The sequence below is a fragment of the Miniopterus schreibersii genome (assembly GCF_964146895.1).
Source record: "Miniopterus schreibersii genome assembly, chromosome: 14".
In the NCBI taxonomy this organism is placed as follows: Eukaryota; Metazoa; Chordata; class Mammalia; order Chiroptera; family Miniopteridae; genus Miniopterus; species Miniopterus schreibersii.
This window is the reverse complement of record NC_138114.1, coordinates 26,628,002-26,651,845: the sequence shown is the minus strand read 5'-3', so window position 1 is coordinate 26,651,845 and position 23,844 is coordinate 26,628,002. Positions and strand designations below refer to the sequence as shown.

The following is a 23,844-nucleotide window of genomic DNA, read 5'->3' as shown; positions in this document are numbered from 1 at the left end:
TTAGACTCAACGATACTCCTTCCAGGCCCCTCTAAGCAGGTTGTCAGACTGTAAGGAATGCCAACAGAAGTCAGGAAGCCTAGGTTCCTGGAGTGGGCAGGGGTGGCGGGTAGCAAGCATACGGGAATGAACCCCAGGCTCAGAGCAACTTCCGACACCGAAGGGCCCACCTTGGTTGGAGCCACACTGTTTCCTGGCCCCTGAACGTGTGGTTTTGTGGACTCTCATGAGCTGGCGCTCCGGCTCTCCCCCGACACTCCGACTGGCTGGGCGCCACGTGCTCTGTCTCCTGTAAGAAGAAACAGCAAAAGCAGATGAGCTGCCAGCAGCCATCAGTTTCACAGTGTCCTTAGGCTGCCGGTAGGTCTCAGGGCAGCGAAGCAGCCATACACAGCACAGGCCGCCAAGTTCTAGGGGGTAAGGGGGCCAGTGGGTGACCTCAAATTCAGAAAGCCTTTTTTCTACCAGTCAGTTGCTGCAAGATAACAGAATAAAGAAAAATAAATAACTTAATTTCAAAAGATATGATATAGCCATACCATACAAGTTTTACATTAAAAATTACATTATAAAAGCATATTTAATGAATAGGTCTGAAAATATAATTTCTAGTATCATATTTATAGCATAGAATCAGTTTTGCAAAAACAAACATATGTATGAATGTTCACTCACATACACACACACACACACACACATATACACACACTATTGCCATTAGCTGCACTGAAGCCAAAGAAATTGCTACATTGGTCATTCTATGATGCAATCTACTCATTAATTTAGAAAAACCCCATAATGCTAAATTCTCTAGAGAATATCATAAACACACCCATGTTAAAAATCAATCTGGATTCAATACCAGGACACACCCAAAATAAAAGATTTATATACATTCAGCAGCTGAACCACTATAGTCTTTGAGCTATGTCAAACCTCTGACAAATTTCCCTGAGGATAAAACAGCCCCCCTTATCTAATAAATGAAGTACTAAAGCCAAAATCAGCTTGAAATTCAGAATCTAGACGGCTGTAGTCATGAAGTCAAAATATTCAAGTGACACAGTGAACTTGGGTCTGACAGTGCAGTATACTGTGGTGGCAATATAGACCAAGCTCTATTAGGGGTGTGAGGGAAGTCAGTACTAGCGCCAATATGTCAGGTATCTCAGAAGTCATTTTCCAAAATACTAGAATAATTTGTGGAGCTATTTGCCAAACAGTCATCATAAGCTTCTAAAACAAAATCGTATGAATGCTTCCTATAAGAGGGCTAAATTGAGGGCGAGGGTGCAGAGCTGAGAAAAAGTAATGAGGCCTGCCAAAATCCTCTTTAATTCCATTTTTCTAAAGCTCCAGCTTCAGGAAAGAAGACATTTCACATGAAAGGGTTCCATTAGTAAACACCAATTCCCTAGACTTAGTAACTGCTGTGGAAAATTCTACAGCTACCCAAATACTGGCCACATTGCTCCAAACAACAGTTTTCAAGCAAGATTAAGCTCTGCTTGCTACTTGCTAAGTAGCCCTCAGTTTCCTTGTCTGTAAAATGGGGATTATGCTCCAAGCTCACAAAGTTGTTGAACAAGACCTTATTAGAACCTCTTTCAGTATCTTGCCAGCTGGAGGTATACAGTAGATGGGATCTATTGATGATGATGATATACCTTTCATAAAAATCCCCTTGAAGCTCAATATTCTTAAACGAGTGTTAAGGATGAATTCAGCAAAAGCAAGCCTATTTTTGTGGTGGAATGCTTATTTCAGGTTTCTATACAAACGATGCTATTTTAAACATCATATTTAGAAGCCTCAATACATGAAGGCCTAAAGAAATGGCCCTTTTAATCTCTGAAATCTTTTAACAAGAAATTACCATTTTATTAAAACTTTAGCCTTTTAGGGAAGAGTAGAGGGTTTTTTGTTGTTTGTTTGTTAATTTTCAAAGACAGTATTTTATCTAATCCTTTGAACCTACAAGGGGTTGAGAAGGGTTAGAGGCCACAAACTCCTGGACTCCTCTGGATTTTACAATTCATTTTAGAAATAAATAAGAAGGGCTCTGAAGAAGCTGCTGCCTAATCTGCTCAAGTCAGAGATCTCAAAGCACTGCAAAAAAACAGAACATTTCCCTGGCATGGGTGGATGGGAGTATTTGTGGACAGCTGACAAGCAAGTTGGGGGGGAAATGGCACTGTCAACAATGCTGCTTCTGCTCGCCTAGAATTTAAAACTTAGAGATGGCATGGAGAGTTCGGGAAGAAGTAGAGTTTGGTATAAGTCATCCTAAATACTAACCAACAGAGTAGACCTGATGCAAAATATAGGCTTAATTGTACTGCTGCTCTTTCCAATGACAAAATGTTAAGTAATCAATCCTCCAAACTGCTGATCTCCAAAACTCCAAGATCAGAACCAAAGTTCAGCCTCTCTCAGAAAGTGCCAAATGGGTTCTTCCTTTCAAAGCTCCTATGAGTTTGGAAGTTCTTTTGTTCATAAGAAAAACAAAGATTTTCAGTTTAGTCACTTCCTCTCCATTGTCTCTTCATGGAATAGTCCTATGTTGACTAAGAGTCCCAGCAAAGCTCACCTGGGTATCAATGAGCCTTCAGGTGATTCTGACTTGGAGGCTACACACCTTCCAGCTGAGGCCCCAGACAGTATGGAGCAGAGACAAGACCTCCCTACTGTGCCCTAAGTGAATTCCTGATTCACAGAAACCATGAGGGGTAATAAATGATCACTGTTATTTTAAGTTTTAGGGTTACTTGTTACACGGCTATAGATAATTAAAACACCACTACCTTTCCTCTATTCTAAGATTCCACCAATTATAAAAGCCATCAGTTTGATTAAGTAACGGCTTCTTAGGGGAAAAAAATGCCACACTAAATGCATCCATCAATTTAAGGTGTGGGCAGCTATGAGAAAAGCTAGAGTGTGAAAGGTGTGTGTTGGCATCAAGGAATTATATACCATGCCCAGCAGAGAGAGCATGGTGCTGTAAGTGACACAAGGGAAGTCTTAGCAAGGAGACACACAAGAAAAGCAACTTCAAGAGTCTAATTTGGAAGATACCATAACCTCATAGCAAATAGGGTAGTGAACCACAATCCTTATTTGCCCCAGTTTTTAAAAATATTTTTTTTAATTTTTATTTATTGATTTCAGAGAGAGAAACATCAATTTGTTGTTCCACTTAGTTATGCATTCATTGTTGATTTGTGCATATGCCCTGACCAGGGATCAAACCCACAGCCTTAGTTCATCAGGATGATGCTCTAACCAACTGAGCTACCTGGCCAGCGTCTAAAAATAATTTTATACTTTCCCTCAAAGGAGGAAGGCAAACAGTAAGGGAATACTGTACTTATTAAATTAATATAACAGTAGCTTTCAAGATATTGTGTTGCCAATTATCACTTATTCATAAGGATATAAAGGAAAAAATACAAAATGAGAGCCATAATACTCAACCATATTTATCTGGTTTTATAACAGACACATGAGAAAGCGGGACTCACCCTCCTGGTGAGCTCACATCTCTATTCCAGTTGGATTCCACCACCTTGCCAGTGACAAGGTTAAGGAGGACTGCCAAAGAAAGCCCTTATGGTACATAATGCACTTGTGGATGATTGAGAGTTAACATATTCTCCCCAGCTCCCGCCCCAGGTGACAACATCTGGACAAGATATAAAGAAAATATTCAATTACCTTTGCCCACTTAAGCTTCATTACATCTTTGTTCGGAATCTGCTGTAACACGCAGTTCAAAAATTCTAGAACATTAAAGCAGAGTGTTTATCTTGAAATAATTAAGATATTTTTACTTAAAAAAAAAAATCACCTACTACATACCAAGGATGTTGATAGTTAAGGGGGTTATATAGTGAATAAGGCATCCCTGCCCCCAAAGAACTTTTAAAATCTACTCTGACAAAGGCTAAAGTGTAAGAGGAAAGACTCTAGCTTGCTCACTTCTGTGTTAATGAATTTATCAAATGGCAGGTCCAAGCTGACCAAGGGGAATGAGGGAAGGAGAAGCCAAGACCCTCTCCTCCAGGCCTGACCTCCTGCCACCTGGCCAGGCGTCGCCTGGATGGGCACCTGCTCCCAGGCACCCTCCTCTACCCTTTGACTCAGCTCCCGCATGTCAAAAGCCCAGCCTCAGTGATCTGTTGCTTCTCTACTATATGCAGGAGCAGTTAAATCGCCTAAGCACTGGGATACTTCATGAGAAAGCTGTCCATAAAACAAATTTTATTTAGGTTATTTTCTGATTCATAAGCAGAGGCTAGGAGAGAAGCTGTCTGTTATGTTGAGAGGCTCAAAGCCCCAGCTGAGGTGAGGAAACATTAGCTAACCCTAAGCAGAAATGGTGAAATACAATTTGTCCTTGTTAGGCTTTCAGCAAGTTCAGCTGACTCTCGCAGACCTTGAGAATTTAGTTCTGATCCAGCAGCATGGCCACTATCTTCAGGCCCTTACAAGTTCCCCAATGTGTACGGAGGCAAGGCCCAGAGAAAGAAAAATTTCCATTCTCATCCCAGGCCCTGCCTAATCCCTAGTTTGCCCAAATCAGAATGTTACCCTTGGGCCTCCAGGAAAAATGCATCCTCTAAATCTTTCTTCCAAAACATGGTCAACCAAAACATTAACTTTTCCCATCTTCTCACTTTATTTTATTCGTCTCCATTCTACTCCAAAATTGATCAAATATTTTCTTCAACCGCTGGCTTAAATTTTTAATTAAACAGTTTTATAACTAATCACTCCATTGCCAATAGCAATACCTTGCATGTATGAGAGCATGTTCTCCCCAGAGCTCTAATTACTACATGATTAATACATCTGATATCTCCATACTTTAGAAAAGCATATATATTCAGCGCTTAGATCAAACAAGGGTTGTTATAAATCTATCTATTCCTAGATCACTCTAGCGTTCCTTTAACCTTAAACCTGTTTATGTCTGTAAAAGTGACTTCAAGTCCTTTTGAATTTGGGAATTTTAAAGACCTTTACCCCCGATTAAAATAACTATTGGATTATTACCTTCATTTAATAATTGGAAGAAAGGAGGCCCTGGAAACGCTGATTTAAATTGACTTTTAAAATTGTGTGCCTGACTATTATAGGCAAAGCTTGAAATATTGCAGGTTTGGTTCCAGACCATTGCAATAAAGCAATTTGTAATCTATTTGCTGCTGGAGGGTCCTGCCTTCAATTTGCAAAAAAACGCGACATCTGTGAAGTGCAATAAAGCCAAACACAATATAACGAGTAATGCCTGTATTTAAAATGTTCTGGCCCTTTAAGAAACAGGAAACCAAGAAAACTTTCTTCGGGCCTATTTTTTAAATAATGTCTGCCTACCTTAATCACTATTTCAACACAGAAATAAATCATGGAGGAAGACTGGCATTGGTTCAAAACCCACACAGATCCACAAAATAGGATCTCCCCGATCCTATTTCCATATCTGTAATGCAGAGATATCCCCCAGTTTACTGCTTACAGTTGCAGCACTCCTAGTAGAAAACAGACATTCAAATTATGTTGTCTATCTTTTCCACTTTCCAAACCGAATAACATTTGCTAACTGCCTGATCAACACCAACCACTAAACTAGGCACTTTTTTAAACCTACATTTCTTCATCTAAAACTACCCGGTGGATTTTACTCTTTACCAGTTTTCCCCAGTGAGAACAAACAAGTGAAGACAAGAGAGATGACTTACCCAGGCCAAACAGACTGTTTTTTATGCAAGAGATGCCTTCCTGAAGACCCTGCAAAATCTGACTGAGATTTATGTAATTTAAGACTATTCCCATGACAGAAGATATTGGGTATTTCTGTTCACTAGCGAAAGTGGAAATATTTCAATAAAATAAACACAGCTTATTATTCAGTAGGCCCGAAGGGCTTAGAAATTATGCAAATCTTGTTAAGTTTGGGGGAAGCACTGCATGAATTCAAATTGTTTGCATTGAGAAACTTACTTTATATTCAATATTTAATTCAAAATTACATAAAATAAGACCACACTGCATCATGCGAGTGAGCTAGAGAACCCAGATCCTAATTCTAAACTTTAAAACCCAAATTCAGAGTTCTCTGCACTGTTTCAACATCCCAAATTTACTACTGTCAAATGATAAAACTAAAAATTTAGTAATGAGCTTGATGTCCTTTATTAAAGGGAATACAATCCATGGATTGGGGGAAGTACAGAGCCTAGCAAAGGTGGAGTGCTCTTCCCAGGGAGAGAGATTCTAGGATTTCTGGAGTCTCTCACACCCCAATTTTCCACCCGGAAGGATTAGAACAAACAAACTCGAGGAGCTCAGAATGAAAAATAAACGGAGCTCCATCCAAGAGCAGCTTACCGGAGATTCCGGAGGGCGGCCCAGCAGGCAGCAAACCAAAAGGCTCCAAGGGGACCTTCACCTGCATCCAGGAGCCGTCCTGGAATCTTCAGCAGCTGTCCCTGGGTCCCATCTCATTGCCAAACGGTCAAGTGACAAAACCAAACAATTTAGTAACGAGTTTGATGTCCTTTATTCACGGGAAAACAATCCATGGATTGGGGGAGTACGGGCCTCGCCAGCAGAGAGGCACCCTTCCCGAGGGATGTTGGGCAAGAGCGAGTTTTATTTAGAAGTGGCAACACGGCAGCAGGGCGTGATTGGCTGGGCGGCCGGGATCTCCTTATAAAGCCGCAGGTCCTGGGCTATGGTGAGGCAAACCAGCTAAAGCTGAGCTGGGGGGCCACGACTGGTGTATGCTGAATATCCTTGACAGGTGTTTCCAGTAAATGCAGGCTGACTTTGGTTTAGATTGGTGATGTGGGCTGGGCCACTGGGGCAGCCTCCATTTGCTGGGTCCCGATATACAAATTAACTTTATCACAATAGAGCTGAGAAGTATCCTGTGCAAATCAGCATGAGCACAGTCACATTTAACAAAATATAACAGCTGGGGTGGGCGGTCATTAGCACATACAATAGAATATAAAAGAGTCACAAGGCATGTGGGTTCTCAATGGTATTTCTTTTTTCTCCTCTATAGCACTGGATAAAGGACACGGACACTCTGAAGTGAGACAACTCACAAAGAAAGGGAGGTCTTCCTTTAATGAGCTTGCACAAACTGGGGTTGGAGGCAGGTGGGGAAGTGGAAGGATTAACCAGCTGTGAGACAGGCAAGATTAGCCGCCCTGGGTGTTGTGACTATGCAAAATCTAATTCCCTCACTCCAAGAATTCTCACATTTCTGCTTCTGCACCACTGAGGACTGAGGACATGTACAAGCCTCCAACTCTCCAACTCACTCCAATTGTAACGTGTCACTGAGTCTACAGAAGACCCCAAACAGGACAAAGCTTAAAGGAAAGCAGAAGGCAAGCAGATTCTGGTCATGATCCCTTCGCTCTACTCCCTAAAGCACTGGTATCCCAAACTGCCATGCCCAGGCCCTGAAAAGTGTTTACCCTGACCTTGGAACCAGCCTGATCCCTCAAAGCATGTGGAGCTTCTGACTTAACCATTTTAACACTGGGGATTCTGGAACAGGCCATCTCTTCAGCTTTATGGGTTTCAGACTACATTCATTGTTGTTCAAACATGTGGTTCCTAACAGGTGCTACACTCGATGCTCTTCCTAGTTCCTGCCCTCAGGGAGCTCACACTCTGGTAGGGGAATGGTGGTGGTGCTAGTGAGGGGAGGGACACACAAACCTAACCCAGGCAATTACGGTGTAGTATGCTCAATGCTACAACAGGAGAAAGATAAGTGTGAGACACTCTGGGAACATACAGGAATGATGCCCAACTCAGTTTGTGGGAGAAGCATCCAAGCGGCCTAAAGGGTGAAGCAGGGAGATGAGGAGACGGAATGTACCGAGGCAAAGGTGTGTGCGTGAGAGCATGGCATGCTCAAGGAACTCAAGTGGCCGACTGTGTTCGGGGTTAGAGTCAAACATAGCTGGGGATGGTGACCAATGAGGCAGGCCAGGCACAGGCAGAGGCCAGATCACATGAACCTGATCTGGCTTTATTCCAAAGGCAATGGCGTCACTGAATATTATAAGTAAGACATGTTTAGATTTGCACGAGAGAAAAATCACCTAGGCCTGGGAAGCAAATATATTAGAAGGTGAGGAGGGAAAGTGAAAGGAGGGAGGGCAGTTAGATAATTAGAGCACCCCAAGCAAGAGGTGCTTGGCATTACAGAGGTGCCACAATGGAGAAAAACTGATTGGTTTAAGAGATATTAAAGAGGTAGAAACAATAGGCCTGGTGATTGACAGGATGTGGTTGAATGAGAAAAAAAGGACTGAAGATGATGCCAACTCTAGCTTGGAAAATGGGATGAAATGGGAAAATGCTCCCTGCCCTGGCCGGAGTGGCTCAGTTGGTTGGGCATTGTCCTATGTATCAAAAGGTTGCTGGTTCGATTCCTGGTTAGGGCACATGCCTGGGTTTTGGGCTTGATCCCTGATAGCATTATGCAGTTTCACTCTCACATTGATGTTTCTCTCTCTCCCTTCCTCTCTCTCTGGATATCAATATATACATATATATGGCTGCTCCCTGAGATGGAGAAAGGAAGAGCAGGAATGTTAGGGGAGAGTTGGGTATTAGTGCCCATGAGGCATCCAAGTAGGCAATGATAAATAGATGAGCTGGAGACCCAGAGACAGACCGGGGCTGGGAATATTTGGGAATGAGCATGAAGATGACTACAAGTGGTATAACACCATTCAGAGAAAGCAGAGAAAGAAGAGAAAACCTGGAAGAGAACTCTGAGAAATGCTGATATTTACGGACTGATAATATATTATTAACTTAAAAATCAAGCTGCAAAATAGTATATATACTATATACTATATACTATTTTACTAAAGTCCATGTGGAGGGGTGAAAGGGAAGAACAAATATGTGTATGTGTGTGAGTGTGCAATTGTGTACTTATTTTTTGCAGGACACATTAATTTATAAACTACTCTATTGCTTGAATTGTTCAATGAGTCCGTATTGCTTGTATAATTTAAAATAAGAATACTTCATTTTAAAAACATTTAAGAGACAGGCAGATAAAAAGGAGATTGTAAAGAAGACCACAAAAGAGAGATGGGAAGAAAAATGCAAAGAGGAAGCTATTACCTGACCCCATTGTATTAATGAATGGAATGCTAAAGTATTTTAACTTAGGGTAAACAATAAAAGGAACATTAAATATTGTATAAATGCACTCAACTATATGACTTCTGTCTGACGATGCTATAGTGTTCTTTAAAATAGGCGCCACTGTTTCTTCCAGTCTCCTTATGTTAAATTTTAATAAAGATATATAATTTTCTTTATATAAAACAGTTAAGGGATTAAGCAAAAACAAAACAAAACAAAACAAAACAAAACAAAAAAACCCAAAAACTTCATAGACAACAGTGTGGTGATTACCAGAGGAAATGAGGTGTGGGGGAAGGCAGAAGAAGCTAAAGGGGGGCTAAATGGTGATGGAAAGAGACTTGACTTGGGTGGTGAACACACAATACAATATACAGATAATGTATTATAGAATTGTACACCTAAAACCTAAGTTTACTAACCAATGTCATCCCAATAAATTCAATAAAAAAATAAAAATACTAAACAAAATTAAAAAGATATATAATTTTCAGCAAGGAGTCAAAAATCATGACCAAATGGGATAATTGGAGCAGAGAGTCAGCACCAATAAATATGGCAACACAAGCTTAAGCGTTCCTACTAGTACTTGGTCATATCCAGAGCAGAGGCATGAAGGAAAGGCACAGCTTCATCAAGTCTGTACTCCCTTCTCAGCTAAATGGACTGTCAAGCTTATTATAGAAACTAGGGACTTATTTTGACTTCTAAAAGATTACTATAATTTTAAGAATCAGAAGTGTTCATTTCTGTGATTTTAATATAAATTAAATATTTATGTATATTTAAATCATCTCCCTTTAAATACCATTTACTATTGAGCATCACCTTCCCAGGAAAAACAACAACCCACCTTCTATTACCCTTTTCACTGAGAAAATGAACAGCCTGTTGCTACGGAAGCTCTACCGTGTTATTTTCTGAAATTACTAAACTGTTATTCTTTGCTTTCAGATATCCCTCAATGTTTCATTTCATGAGCTCCCTTGTTTATTTTATTTAGTTTAGCAAGCATCAAATTACTCTTCTATTCCCAAGGCAGTCATGAGAAAAATCCAAAATTACCATCACAACAATTATCCCAGCTCCTGGAGCTTCTCCACTAACGTAAGGCTCAAGGAGAATTAGGGATCCTCAGTCTCTGAGGAAGCTCCACGCTCAATGAGCAGTGGGGCAGAGGGGGCCTTCCAATTCTAGTTATTAACAAACTCTGTGGTTCCTTGGTAGCAATTTATTACAATATTTCCTGAATAGTTTCTACAGTGCCAGGGACAGTCCTAGCTGGGGGACTATAATGACAAGCAGGAAAATGACACTCAGGAAAATGACAAAAAGAAGAAAGTTCAAGGTTTTTGCTAAGTCAACACAGATTCCTCCCCATTTCCAACCTTCTATAATAATAATGGATGACTGAATGCATAAGACTAAGAGCACCACGGGATGCAAAATGTCTTCTGAGGAGATCCCTTTGCGCTCTGACCTCATTCCAGTGCAGTTTCCTCATTCCAGGAATGCCTGCCTTACTCTCATTTCATTTATATCCTATCTTAGTTCAGGCTGCTATAACACAAATACCATGGACTGGGTGGCTTAAACAACAGAAATGTATTTCTCACAGTTCTGGTCGCTGGGAAGTCCAAGATCAAGGGCCAGCCAACTCCATTCCCAGTGAGGGCCTTCATCCTGGCTTGCAGATGTAGCCGTCTTGCCATATGACACAGAGACAGGACGCAAGCTCTCTCGTGGATCTTCTTCTTAGGGCACTAACCCATCTCCCAAAGGCCCCCATCTCCAAGTCCCATCACATTGGGAATTATGGTTTCAACATATGATTTTGGGGGAATGCAAACATGCAGTCCATACCATATCCCATAGGTCCTGGGTGGTCCCCCTCAAATCTCATCTCCTCTGATGACTTGAGGCCACAAAAAACAGTCCTGTCTCTCTCCTCTGGACTCTCCTCTCATTCTCAGTGTGTTTAATCCCATATGGTCTTGTTTTGCACTATAGACAGAATCTGTGTGCTTGGCTTAAGTCCCCTAAGTTAAAATGTGAGCACTCCAAAGGAGGATGTCTTTGCCTTGCATTTTTTAAATTTCTCAAAGTGCTTCAACACCTTACAAACTATAGGGTTTCCCCCAAAACTGTATACACACATTCTGAATAATTATAAAGGTAGTGTTGATTAAAATACATTTCATTTTTTAAACTGAGCTATCAGCTGTTAAAGTGTGTACACTTTTTGGGGGACACCCTGTATCTGTTGATTCAGTCAGTCATAACTTGCCCACTGAGCACCGGTGCCTGTTGATAAGGAGCAGTCTTTTGTGGATTTGAGAAACATAACCCCGCCCCTTCACCCCCCCACACACACTTCCACAGCATAAAAAACAAACAAACAAAAAACAACTCTAAAGATTGGGACTAATTTAAGGAAAATGCCAGTTTAAATTTCTGGAAAGTAGGAGCCACAAAATATTTTAACCGAAATGCCAGTTTCTCTTGATTGCACACTCATTTCTGTAACTGGAATGAGGCTAAGAGAGTTTGGCCTAAGGAAGGGCCTTAAACAGCTGTTTGACTGACTTCACCAGAAATAGCCAAATACCAAGAGCAACTTGCATTTGCAGTACGTAAACTTTTCGAACCACTTTCCCATCCATTAGCATAATTTATCGAGGGTGTTTCTTAAATGAGGGCATCTAAGTACCTGGAAAGGATCAGAGCTTTAAGTGCTTCTCCTCTCTACATTATTATGATGTCTAACAATTCTTTATAGATGGTCATGTACAATTCAACCCAGAACTTTTCTTACAAATTCTGAACAAATGAAAGCTTGAGGTCTGCCCGTGGAATAGGAAACTCCATCCAAGTGCTGAAAAAACACAGCATTTTAGACAAGGGTGTTTCACAGCTTTCAGTGCTGGGCTGTAAACACGTTCTTGTATTAACAAGGGACATGTGCCATTCATTCTGTTGAACCAGTCATGGAGGACTTTGAGGAAAGTCTGAGTGTCCTCACCAAGAGGAACGGTTAACATGCGGGAGACTCGTCATTCCAACGTTCTCCTTTTAAAAAGACTTTGTAGAAGCATCTGATCTCTCCCATCATCAAAATACATGGCTCTGCTTTTGGTTTTGGTTTTCTTTTGAGGGAGATTATGGAAGGCAGTGGAAGGAGGGAAAATACCTCAGAAACTAGAAATGCCTAGATAAATTTTGATTTCACAGAACCTCATTTTAAAAAGCATTTTATAACTGGAATTGAAATAAATTGAGGTGAAAATAAAATACATACCGCACTATCTCAGATTAAAATTAAATTAACAGCAGTAAGAAAGTAAATCTTAGCAAGAAAATTATTCTAAGATATTTAAAGAGAATAGACATATAAAAAATAATGGGCTCAGCCGGGCGTGGCTCAGCGGTTGAGCATTGGCCTAGGATCCAGGAGATCGCAGTTCAATTCCCCGTCAGGGCACAGGCCCGGGCTGCCGACTTGATCCCCAGTCGGGGGTGTGAGGAGGCAGCTGATCAGTGACTCTCTCATCATTGATGTTTCTCTCTCTCTCTCTCCCTCTCCCTTCCTCTCTCGAAAAATCAATAAAAGATATATCTAAATAATAATAATAATAATGGTATCTTCTGAATGCCTAACATTCATTTACTTTATGGCGTCTCGTTTATTTTAACAGTAGTTACAGCCAAGTTTTTGATGTTAGGTGCCCTTGATAATACCCCAGATACTAGACTTTGGAGGATCCCACAAAGGTGCAAATAGTAGCTCCTTCCTGAAAGATCTTTATCCACAATGTTAACACAAACCAGGACCCTCTCCAGAGGTCACGCCTTCTCTTATCAAAATCCATAAGAACAACCTCTACGTCTAATTTCCTATTTTACAGTGATTGGGACTGTTTACCTCTAAGTCTTTTATCAGACTCTTCAGCCACAAGTAAAATATGTAAACTTTTTGCTTCAAAGGGGGTCTCTAAAAAGGATGATTCCTTCTACACAATAAGATCAACTGACACATGTGAACTGAATTGCATATTCCAAGTAAAGACAATCCATGAAAAAGTTTTTATGTCGACATGGAAAAAGTCTTAGAAGGACCTATTAGATCCAAATACTAATTGTAGCACCACTCATGCTGAGGAAGTTTTTAATTTGGAAACCCGACAATTATATGGGATGTAGAAAGAGCTTACCACTCGGAACACATGAATGCATAAGCATCTGGAGCTCGAGAGATAACTGGCGTCTCAAACCCAAATGCCACCGCTCCCTGCTCCAAATTAGTTTCCATAGAACTTCAAGACAGGATTATACCAAATGAATGATTATGAGAATAACTGAAGAAAGCCCATAAGAAGTGTTCTGCAAATCAGAAAGTTAAAATACCTACCAGCTCCCGGTTGCCTGCACTGTGCTTCTTACCCTGGGCTCAAGTCCCCAGGGTAGGAATGGCAGGCATTAGGTCCTGGTGCCAGGGACATGCAAGCCCACAAAATACATATTGGAATAAATGGTCCATGAGGGCCAGGCCTGCACTGGACTCATGCTCCATAATATCACATAGAGTTTCTCAATAAAAATGTGTTGAATGATCAGTTATTAACATGGCATAGTTTCCTGATACATCAAATTTAAGTGAAGATGTGGGGGGGGGGGGATTGGTTTCCATTAAAACAAATATATTAATAAACTACATCATTCTAAAGGCTTTTTAAGATGACATGTTTATACCAGTCAGGATTTTAAGTTTCAAATAATTTTAAAAAATTAAGAAAAGCATGAATTTACCGGGAAGCTTACAAAATAACCCAAAGCTCTAAAGAACCAGAGGCTAAAGTTATGCTCAGAACTGATCCAACATGGATACTTCTACCATCACTGAACATTCTGCATCTTACTATTTTACTTCTCAAGGAAAAAATTAGATAATGCTGCTTATCAAACTCTATCACAACATCGATTGTAAATAGCACCCTGATTTCAGCAATATTAAGATGCTGGGAATAGGTGAATTTTAGGATTGATGGAAAGCCATAGGTTATGCAGTTTGCGTCAATTATACCATGCACAGCGGCCACCACCACCACCACCACAAACAACCCATTCCTCCTCTCGTTCTGCATCCACTCCCACCCCAGGTTGTGGCCCTGTCCTGGCTGAAAGGAAGGCTGAAAAAGTTGGCATTTCAGCTTGTACAGTGGAAATAAAAAGATTCTGCTTTTTTCCCTCCTGTGGGAAATTCTCCAAGCACAACAACTAAGTTCAGATGCTGGGCAGCCAAAATGGAATGACAAATATCCCCTACACAGAGATATCAAAGAAACTCCCTCTTATGGTAAAAGTTCAGTTGCCTTTGCAGTTAAGACTAGAAACTTCAAGAAATGTTTGAGAAGCACCAAAACAGGAAAACTCCCTGGGATAGAATCCAAGGCCCTTACAATCCAGCCCTACAAACTGTTCCAGTCTAGTTTCCATCACCTCACCCTCTGCACACCCTACAGTTCAGGGATGACAAATTAGGTGGCAGCCCTTCAACTGCCATTATCACTCATGTCTTCACTCACAGTATGTTCCCTCAGAAGATCTGTCTGTCCCTGCACTGCAATTTTACTCTACTTAAATTAAAACTCCCATTGCACAACTTGAACCAAAAATCACCTCTCATGTGAATTCTTCCATATAGCCCCATCTCTGTGATCCTATAGCACTTTATACATATTTCCACCATTGAAGGAAGAGATGCCCACTCAATATCTGAACAAAGAGCTGAATTTATTGCTTGATAAGCAAGGGAGAGCTGCACTTTAACAGACATTCTCCCCAAGCAAAGCAGAAAGACGTTATCTTCTATTGGGTTTGGAGGCTCTTCAAGTTCAGGGCCTGGGAGGCTCCAGAAGCTGGAATGTTTGGGCATCAGCTGACCTACGGGTGCAGAAGCGGAGCTGGAGTGAGAATGTGGTTGACTGGCTGACTTGCAGAGCGTGAGCACTAGAGTTACGCTGCTGCTGACTGTCTGGCTTTAAGACTGTGCGTACTGGTGGGGTGTGGGGCTGCTGCCGCTGACAGGTTAGCTTACCGAAGCATGGATGATTGCTGCTATTGATCAACTTAAACAGGTATAAAACAGGTTCTGATGGCTACTGGTAACCATGGTCACAGAACAATCAGTTTTTTCCTAGAAGGATAGGAATTTTTCATTCTCAACATTATGACAATATATTAGGATAAAATAACCATACTAATGAGCTAATATTCTAATATGTTTTGAGCTCTTACTAAGTTACAGGTATTACAGTAAGTACTTTACAAAGATATCTCATTTAATCGTTGGAATAACTTTATGGGAAGAAGGGTACTCTTATCCACCATTTCACAGATGGGTAGCCTAGGGGCCTTCCTGGGATCCAAGTACAAAAGCACAAACAGAATGACAACAGCCAGCGTGGCTCAGTAGTTGAGCACTGACCCCTGAACCAAGAGGTCACTGGTTCGATTCCCAGTCCAGGCACATGCCCAGGGTTGCAGGCTCGATCCCCAGTAGGGGGCATGTAGAAGGCAGCCGATCCATGTTTCTCTTGCATCAATTTTTCTATCTTTCCATCCCTCCCCTTCTTCTCTCTCTCTAAAATTAATAAAAACATACTTAAGAAAAAAAAAGAAAAACAATGACAAAAGAGGCTGCCTCTCACCTGGTGCACATTAAGGACTCTGCCGATGGTTCCTGTCACTGTCTCCCCAGTGATAATACACTCACCCCAAGTACACGCACCAGATCTCCTCTCTCTCTGTACCCAGAGCTACGCTGGTTCTGGGCCCCTCATGCAGAGGCACCCTCAATATCTGTGGTTACAGGAAGAGAGAGCGGGTCCTAAATCACTCTATTACTTCCAAACCTAATCTGAAGGTCAAGAGCTCTGCCTCTTGCCATCCAACCATGGCCAAAGTCGACAATAACATCAACACCCAGTACAAATTGTCTATGACATTTGTGATTTTAAGAAAGCCAGGCCTTAAGATAATATATTCCACCTGGTTTCTAAATACTTTGTAGCCACTTCTCCATCTTTGATGCAGCTACTAAGCCTAAAAGATTGGTCATCAACCTGCCTCAGTTTCCCTAAGGAGCCTAAAAACAAGCAGAAACACCAGCTGCAGAAAACTGACAACTGATTCTTTTGCCACTTTCTGCTCATGTGCATATACCCACACAGGACTGCCCCAACCGCCACTCCTAAAGGAACGCTCTCCCAGACCGCCTGACAGAATTAAGTCACATGAAGCATACCAAACTGCATCCAAACCACAGCACTTACCCGACAGAGGCCCTGCCGTTAATGACAAAGGAAGTCACTAAAATATCTCTATTTCCCTCCCATCACTCCTCAGTAAGTGCCAGGAAATCTCTCTGTAATTTATTCCTTTATTAAAAATTATATATTCTTCTTATCCCTTACAAATAAGAGTGAGGTTCAATCCCTCCTTCTCCTGAGCCCTTCTCCTACCAAACATTCAAAATCTGTGGTAACCTCTTCTGTGTGTGAATTGAGGGACCCAAACATGGTTAGTTCACCCCTCGAATCAATTTTTAATACAACCGTAAGTAATACCATTCAATTTATCATTCAATTTTTGTGGCCTTGCCTTGTACAAGTTACTTAGCTTCTCTGTGCCTCAGGTTCCTCGTCTGTAGAAGAGAGTAAGAGTGTCAGCACCTTACAGGGTACTTATGAGATCATCGAATTATGTGTATAAGGCACTCAAGGCAAGGTGGTGTGCAGTTGACTAGAGTTAATAATACGGTATTGCACACTTGAAAGCTGCTGAGAATAGATCTTAAGCTTCTCAGCAAAAAACACACCCACAAGACCAGTCAGCCATGTGAGGTGATGGGTGTGTTAATTATCTTGACCTTAGAAATCATTCCCCAATACATTTGTATACCAAATCATCACGTTGTACACTTTAAAGATATACAATTACATTTGTCAATCATTCCTCAATAAAGATTTAAAAAGACAAGGCTTGCATGGCCATCTCTGAGAAGTAATATTTTCATAATTATTATACCTCTCCAGGTATGACAGCGAAGGTCTGAACCAGGGCTATATCGGTAATATTGACAAGAACACCTGGGAAAGATATTCTGGGTTTGAGGACGAAAGCCTTCAACTCATCCACTAGCCATGTCTAAAAATGTATATAATTGACGCGATACTAAATGACTGCATGATTGTTGAATACCGTAGTGTACATCCAGGAACTTCCAATTACCCAACTGTTTCATGTAATGAACTGCTTGGCCCCCTTGCTCCATCCCCAGAAAAGCCCATCTGAGTGTGGCCTGCAGCGAGGTTCAACTCTACCGGGACCTGGGGCCCACTCTGTCCTCTGTCCAAGGGAAGGAAAGTCAGCGCAGATAACACGGGCCAGCATCACTGATGAAACACCATGTAACTGAACCTGGTTGGCAAATCAAGCAAAAGCCGAGGAAGGGATTAATAGTGAAACCAACAGTTTGGGAAGTGAAAGAAAAGGCCAGGTCAATGTGTGTAGGGCAGGCCATCTTTGAAATAGAATGTAGGTTCCAAAATCACTAAAACTAAAAAAGATGGTATTAAAATCATACATTTTGAAATGAGGAGAAAGATGATAATTTGTATGTGTATTAAGACACCCTCTTTAGTCTTGTTTTTCGTGGAAAAAACTCCTAAAGAATACAACATTAAAAAGCCCTGTGTTAAATCACATTTAGCAATTAGCTCACAAGTAAGAAGAAGCCAATATAAACTGACTTCAAAAGTACCCTAGTCAACAACAACAAAAAATGTGTTCAGAGTTATGGCATTTCAATCAGACACGGTAATAAATTCTACATGTGTCATTTCATAATTTGTAATCAAATAATGAAAATTTCATTGACAGGAAAATAAAATAATGCTCAAATACTGTTGCAGCTGCTGCATTTTCTGATTTTTAAAAACCTTTAAAAATGGCATTTGCAAAGGCTTTCATTATTTTGTGATTAGAATTTTATATCCACTGCCCAGAGATCAGACCCGTCTTTTCCAGCGTGAGTTCCCTGCCTCCTCCTGATCCTGACGCCTACTTAGAGCACACCCCAGTCTCTGCGTTGAGCTGTTTACCTGTCGGGGAGCTGTGTGCCTGGGCCCCTCACCTGTCATTAAACCCTGGAGACCAAAGACTGCATCTGCTACAGCAGAGCTCACCAGACTCCCGCCCTGTGCATGGCCCAAGGATGGCTCTAACTTCCAGACCCTGACTCCTCCAGACTCTTCATCACATTAAGAACCAATATACTGAGTTTACATCCTGTTTTTTACCATAAGGTGGAAGTGGGGTAGTTAGAAATTTAATAGGGTGCTATGTTTTATCTTTTTTCTCTATTTCTATCTTGATGTTTCACATCAGGTAGGAAAGGTTATAGCTGTCAAAGTCTTTAAAAGTAACCAATAAAAAAATAAATAAACAAGTTTTTCAAAGGAACCTTAAGTCATTAGCATTAGCCTACTTTTATTTAGAGCTGAATTAATTCGGTCTTTTGTTCAATCCTTTTGTCTTTCAGAGAGAGATATCTGGGTTTTCAGAGGACCAGCTCTGAAAATCAAATGTCAGGTTCAATACAGCTGAGCTGACAACTGGAGACAGAAACTGAGGGAGGGAAGAGGTAGCAGGGAATGAGGCCCTCCTAGGGATCCCTCAGCACAACATGCAGTGATTTCCCCTGGGGGTTTGTTAATCTTTTAGATCATACCTTCAGAACAGTCGGTGTTTTCTAGAATGAAACACACTAAAAGCCGGCCACTTACCCCACCACAACGACAGGCTGATTAAGAGAACTTTAAACCTTGACAGTGTCCCTTTCGTTATTTAATGTGAGTTACGGCTGAAAAGCTTAAAAATCTAAGGTTGGGATGACCTTTCCTCTGGGAAATTTCCCTGTCACACGACAACATTACCAAGCCCAGCAATCATTGCATTGTAGTTCAGCAACATTGTAGTTCGGCATGTTAAGGAACATTCTAAAGAATAGGAGCTGAGCACCTTTGTTCCTGCAAGAAAGCCCCTAATTGTGGCTACAATTTATTAAGCAGTAAAGTTGTAGAGAGCTCAGCTACTTAAAAAAAAAAAAAATTCATAACAAAACCAAGCACAGCGCTTTGCTGCTTGGGAAGGCAAAGTTCCATCATGACCCAAAGACCATCAGTTACCTGTGCCTGGAGTCAACCACATAATAAAATAATACTTAAAATAGTAAAGCCATCCTTGCATGCGACACTAGTGTCAGCCGAGAGCAATCATTTTCAGGGCCGCGATCCTCTGTCTGGCAGCTCATCTCCACTAGGATTAATGCCCAAAACACAAGGCTATTGTTCTGCCTGTGTCTCGCATCAGTCATGCTGTTTGTGGTCATTTTAACAAAGAAGCAGGCTCATCAAAGTCAGCGTTTCAATTGACTTGGTGAAGGCCACTGCTCATGGCAAGTAGGGTCCAGTGGGATACATGGCCTGCAAACTTTGAAGGCAGGTTTTCAAACTTCTTTGCACTTCTATTCAATTTTTAGGCTTTGTCATCCCAAGAGAATGGGCTGCTTTTTCCAGAGTGTTTCATGCTGTTTGAACACGAAAGATGTAAAGTAAGTACTGCACTAAGCCTCCTAGACCTAGGCAAGCTGCTGACTTCTCTTCCTAGGACTTCTTTAATGATCCCAAAAGAATCAAACTTAAAAATAAAAATCCCAGTGCTCTCGACATGGGTACAACGTCAAGGAGAAGGTGAGGGACTTTAAATGTTCATGCCACTCATTCTTGATACAGCCGCCTGATTCAGTAACTAAAAACAAGATATGTCCAGTTAAAAGTGCATTTCCAATAAACAAGGAATAATTTTTATTTGTACAATACTCCCGTTCCTGTTCAAAGCACTATCTACATGGGACATACTTATACCACAAAATTATGTGTTATTTATCTGAAATTCAAATTTAATTGGGCATCCCATATTTTATCTGGCGGCTACATCTCTTGGAAAATATGGAGCCTAAAATTTCAGGCTTGAGGTTGATATGTTATGTCTCAGTCCCAAAGTGATATTTAACCATGTTTGATAAAGTTTAGATTGGTGATCTTTAGTTACCCCAAATGTCAGTTCATTATGCTTCTGCTATCCAGACTTCCCAAACGGCTTCGCTTCCATCTCCAAGACAGGCTAAGTCCCTGCTAAGCTGTTTCCTTTGCCTAAAGAACGCCCTACTCGTGGACAAATATCACCAAGTACAGGAAGATATGAATTTGCATATCTATGTATGCAGAAACCCAGCCTCCACATCTGACAATATCCAAACTGTCAAATCGACTTTCTACATAAAGTATTATTTTTGGATCGACTTTAAAAATGTCTCTTAATTACAGCCTCACAGGTTTAGCTAGCATAACCCAAGGTCATGCAAGAGTAAGACCACAATTATTCTTAAATAAAATAACATAATTAAAGCACTCTGAAGTTTCATTTGGCAATAGAGAAGAAATCAATAACTAACCCTACTTCTTTTTTTCCTGATAATAATAAAACAGGGTTTGTTTCACTGAAGGGAAACTCCAATTCCTGTTCAAAACAATAACATAATGGTATGTTTATACTTTAGTGATACTTCATTAGCCTAACTAATGTTCCTTTTCTTCTAGTCCTTGATATTAATAACATTAATACTTCAGTATTGTGAAGGGTTAAAAGAGAAAAAGACCAATTAATTTATTGCTTTAGGTTAAATGCTGGTTTGAGTAGGAGATGTGGGAGTCATTAATGCTGCTGGCCAGTAGATTTATGCTTCTGGCACATTGTAGAATTAGACTCCCTGGTCCCTGGTGTTATGGGGTTGTAGTTATGGGGGAAGCATATGACCAGCTCTGGACAATGAGTACAGAACAAAAATATTGTGTGTTGCTTCAGAACTGAAACTTCTAATAATGATCAGTGCAGAAGCCTCCAGAGCTCTCTTCTCTCTCTCTGACTCAGAAAACAGTCATATTCAAGACTGTGACTGCTAGGTTAGCTTGGGTCCCTAACTGGCCACCAGGAACCAACACTTCCTGGTGACCAATGATGGATATGTAACATGTGCAGGAAACGTACTTTTGTTGGTTTAAACTACTAAGGTTGGGGTTACTGCTACTGCAGCAGAGCCCAGCCTGGCCCAGCTCAGGGGACATACAATTATTGAGGCTTTAGTGTATATCCAGACAGAAGAGTCTATAAAATATTCTATGTATTATTTTTAGCTCCATGAAACTTGCTCACTGTTTAAGGTTACATCATTTTCACTTCTAATTCTCAACAAACTCTGAAGGTAGATACAAATTATCTCCACTTTATAGATAAGAAAACTGACACAGAGCTGGGAGGTAGATGCTTGGAGTCAGGAGCTGAGAGGGAATTTGAATCCATTATCTATCTGGACCTATAAACCATGCTTTCACCACTTCAGTATACCTCCATCCAACTACTAGTTCTGGGATTTATTAAATAAATCTTCTGCATAGTAGAGGGAGCAAGTCTGGGAGCCATGAGGGGCAGCAGGTGCTAATAGGGACAAAGATGTCCCATGGATGTTATTGTTCTTTCCATGCATTATTAGGCCTTGACTATGGGCTGAGTTTATTTATATAGTGTTAGAAACTGTTTTTGGAACTATGCAGGGAAAACTGGAAATTGTTTAAGTAGGAATTTATTTACTCATGCAAAAGATGCAGAGGAAGAGGGAAAACAAGACAATTTCAAGAGCCATCCTATATGGAAGCCATCTGCATCTCTGTCAAATATTCCAAGAATTGTGTAAGTAGAGATCAGTCCTTGCTAGCCTCCACTGATGCTCAAGAGAACCAATATCACCAATACCTTCTTGTTCATTTAGAGAATTTTTCTGTAACTTTCATTGTCAGCAGATTATCAACTAGATAATGTATTCCCAAGCATTACAATGCCAAAGTTTCAAATACCCTATTGCTTGTAAACTTGTCTCAAACCAATTAGGGTGGTTTTGAACACAAACTCCCTCAGAGTGATAATTTTTTTCTAATTTTTGAATTTAATGCCCAGGCAAATGAGCTATATCACTTCAGTTAAGATCCCATCAAGTCAGTATTTAAGCTGAAAGTTTATTTTTTAAAAAATAATAAAGTGATGTTATAGATATTCCATGTTCTTTCCTGAAGTATCTTTTTCCATCAGCTCAATCATTTAAGAATAGATTGGTTGTTAATTCAAAGAGAAGTTTCAGAATCTGATATATCATGACAAATCAGTAAACCCAAATATTGACTCAGATGACCTCACTTTCAAGGACCCTGAATTTCTTAGAGCTCTGTCCCGCTGAATCTCAACCATTTTACTCTTGGAGGAGGTAAAGGGAATCTGGAAAAAAAAACCCAGAGGACCACCTTTCTTACTGACCAGTAACAAGTCTTCCAAAAAATCCTTAACTAAACAGGAATTTAAGTAAAACCCCTACAATGAAGCTGCAAAAATCAGGAAAGAGAAATAATGCAACACACACTAATGTGTCAAAATAATTATCTAACCAAGACCAACTGTTAGTATCACAGTGACTTCATGCTCTTGACACACTGTAAGAAGCAAGCCCTTAAAGGCATATTCAGAACTTAAAAGTCTTCCTTTCACTGAAAAGAAAGTGAAATTCTATTTGAAGTTCATTTTGGCTTTATAGTGCCCTCAATTTCAAAGTCATTCAGCAGTACTGATTTTCTTGCTTTTATCATTTGCACTTGCTCAGTATTTCAGTAATATATTAAGAAAAATGTGCAAAAAGTAGGTCTATAGTTGGGGGGGAAAATCTTCATTTCTTTCAAGGGAAAAAATTACCCAGAATTAACTATATCTTTCTTCTAACTCAGAGTCTAACACAGTAAGAATAAAAACTATTCCTATATAAATAAGAACCTTCTAAAAACAGAAATATAGTAAACACTTCATACTTAAGCTATTTTGCCTATAAAGCATTTAGGAGGTTTTAATTTCTGCAGAAAAATTAAAATGTAAATTTCACAATCAGACCTGAATTCCTTTCCAGCCTCTTAACACATCTCTTGGAGCCAAGTGGAAGAAACCTAACGCTGATGTAAACCAGACTGAGCAGCTGGTCTCCCCAAGGAACTGGATTAGCAACATGATCACAGCACACAACTCACGGCAGAAAAGCTCTCTCTATAGGCTCCTACCTTTTGTCTCCTGTTAAAATAGCCACCAGAGGGGGGAGGGCAAAAGGAAGGTACACAGCCTGATGCCAGCTGCTGGGAGTAAAGGTGGTGGGACTTGATCTACCAATGCTAATTCTAAACATCCTCTGGACGGTTACAAGGTCCAGTACAGGAGGTTGGTTCTGTTGGTCAAGTCAGTCATCCCCAAATCACGTTGTTAGGGATTAATACTACAATAATACAGTCACAAAGTATTAAAGCATGTATAACCCATTACCTTTTTAAACCAGAATATGTTATTTCACTCAGTAGAGGAATATCCATAAATACAGATTTTTAAAATTTAACAGTGGGTTTATACATTTTTTTATTGTTCAGTCAGAAAAGTGTGACTAGCCTG

At 40.5% G+C, this 23,844-nt stretch overlaps 1 protein-coding gene across 10 annotated transcripts in view; it reads right to left on the bottom strand.

Moving 5' to 3' along the window:
• The window catches only part of FAM13C (family with sequence similarity 13 member C), a gene marked incomplete at its 3' end in the record, with an annotated part of 109,418 nt that overhangs the window by 67,031 nt on the left and 18,543 nt on the right, over positions 1 to 23,844 (bottom strand). For 6 of the 10 annotated variants that reach the window (XM_081158109.1, XM_081158108.1, XM_081158103.1 and 3 more), the window contains one exon: positions 171 to 289. In XM_081158109.1, coding sequence (XP_081014235.1) covers positions 171 to 289 — 119 coding nt within the window. Of the gene's footprint in view, positions 1 to 170; positions 290 to 3,717; positions 3,783 to 5,744; positions 6,633 to 23,844 lie in introns of those variants that run through there. The other 4 variants (XR_014000251.1, XR_014000252.1, XM_081158106.1 and 1 more) reach the window with 1 other exon arrangement.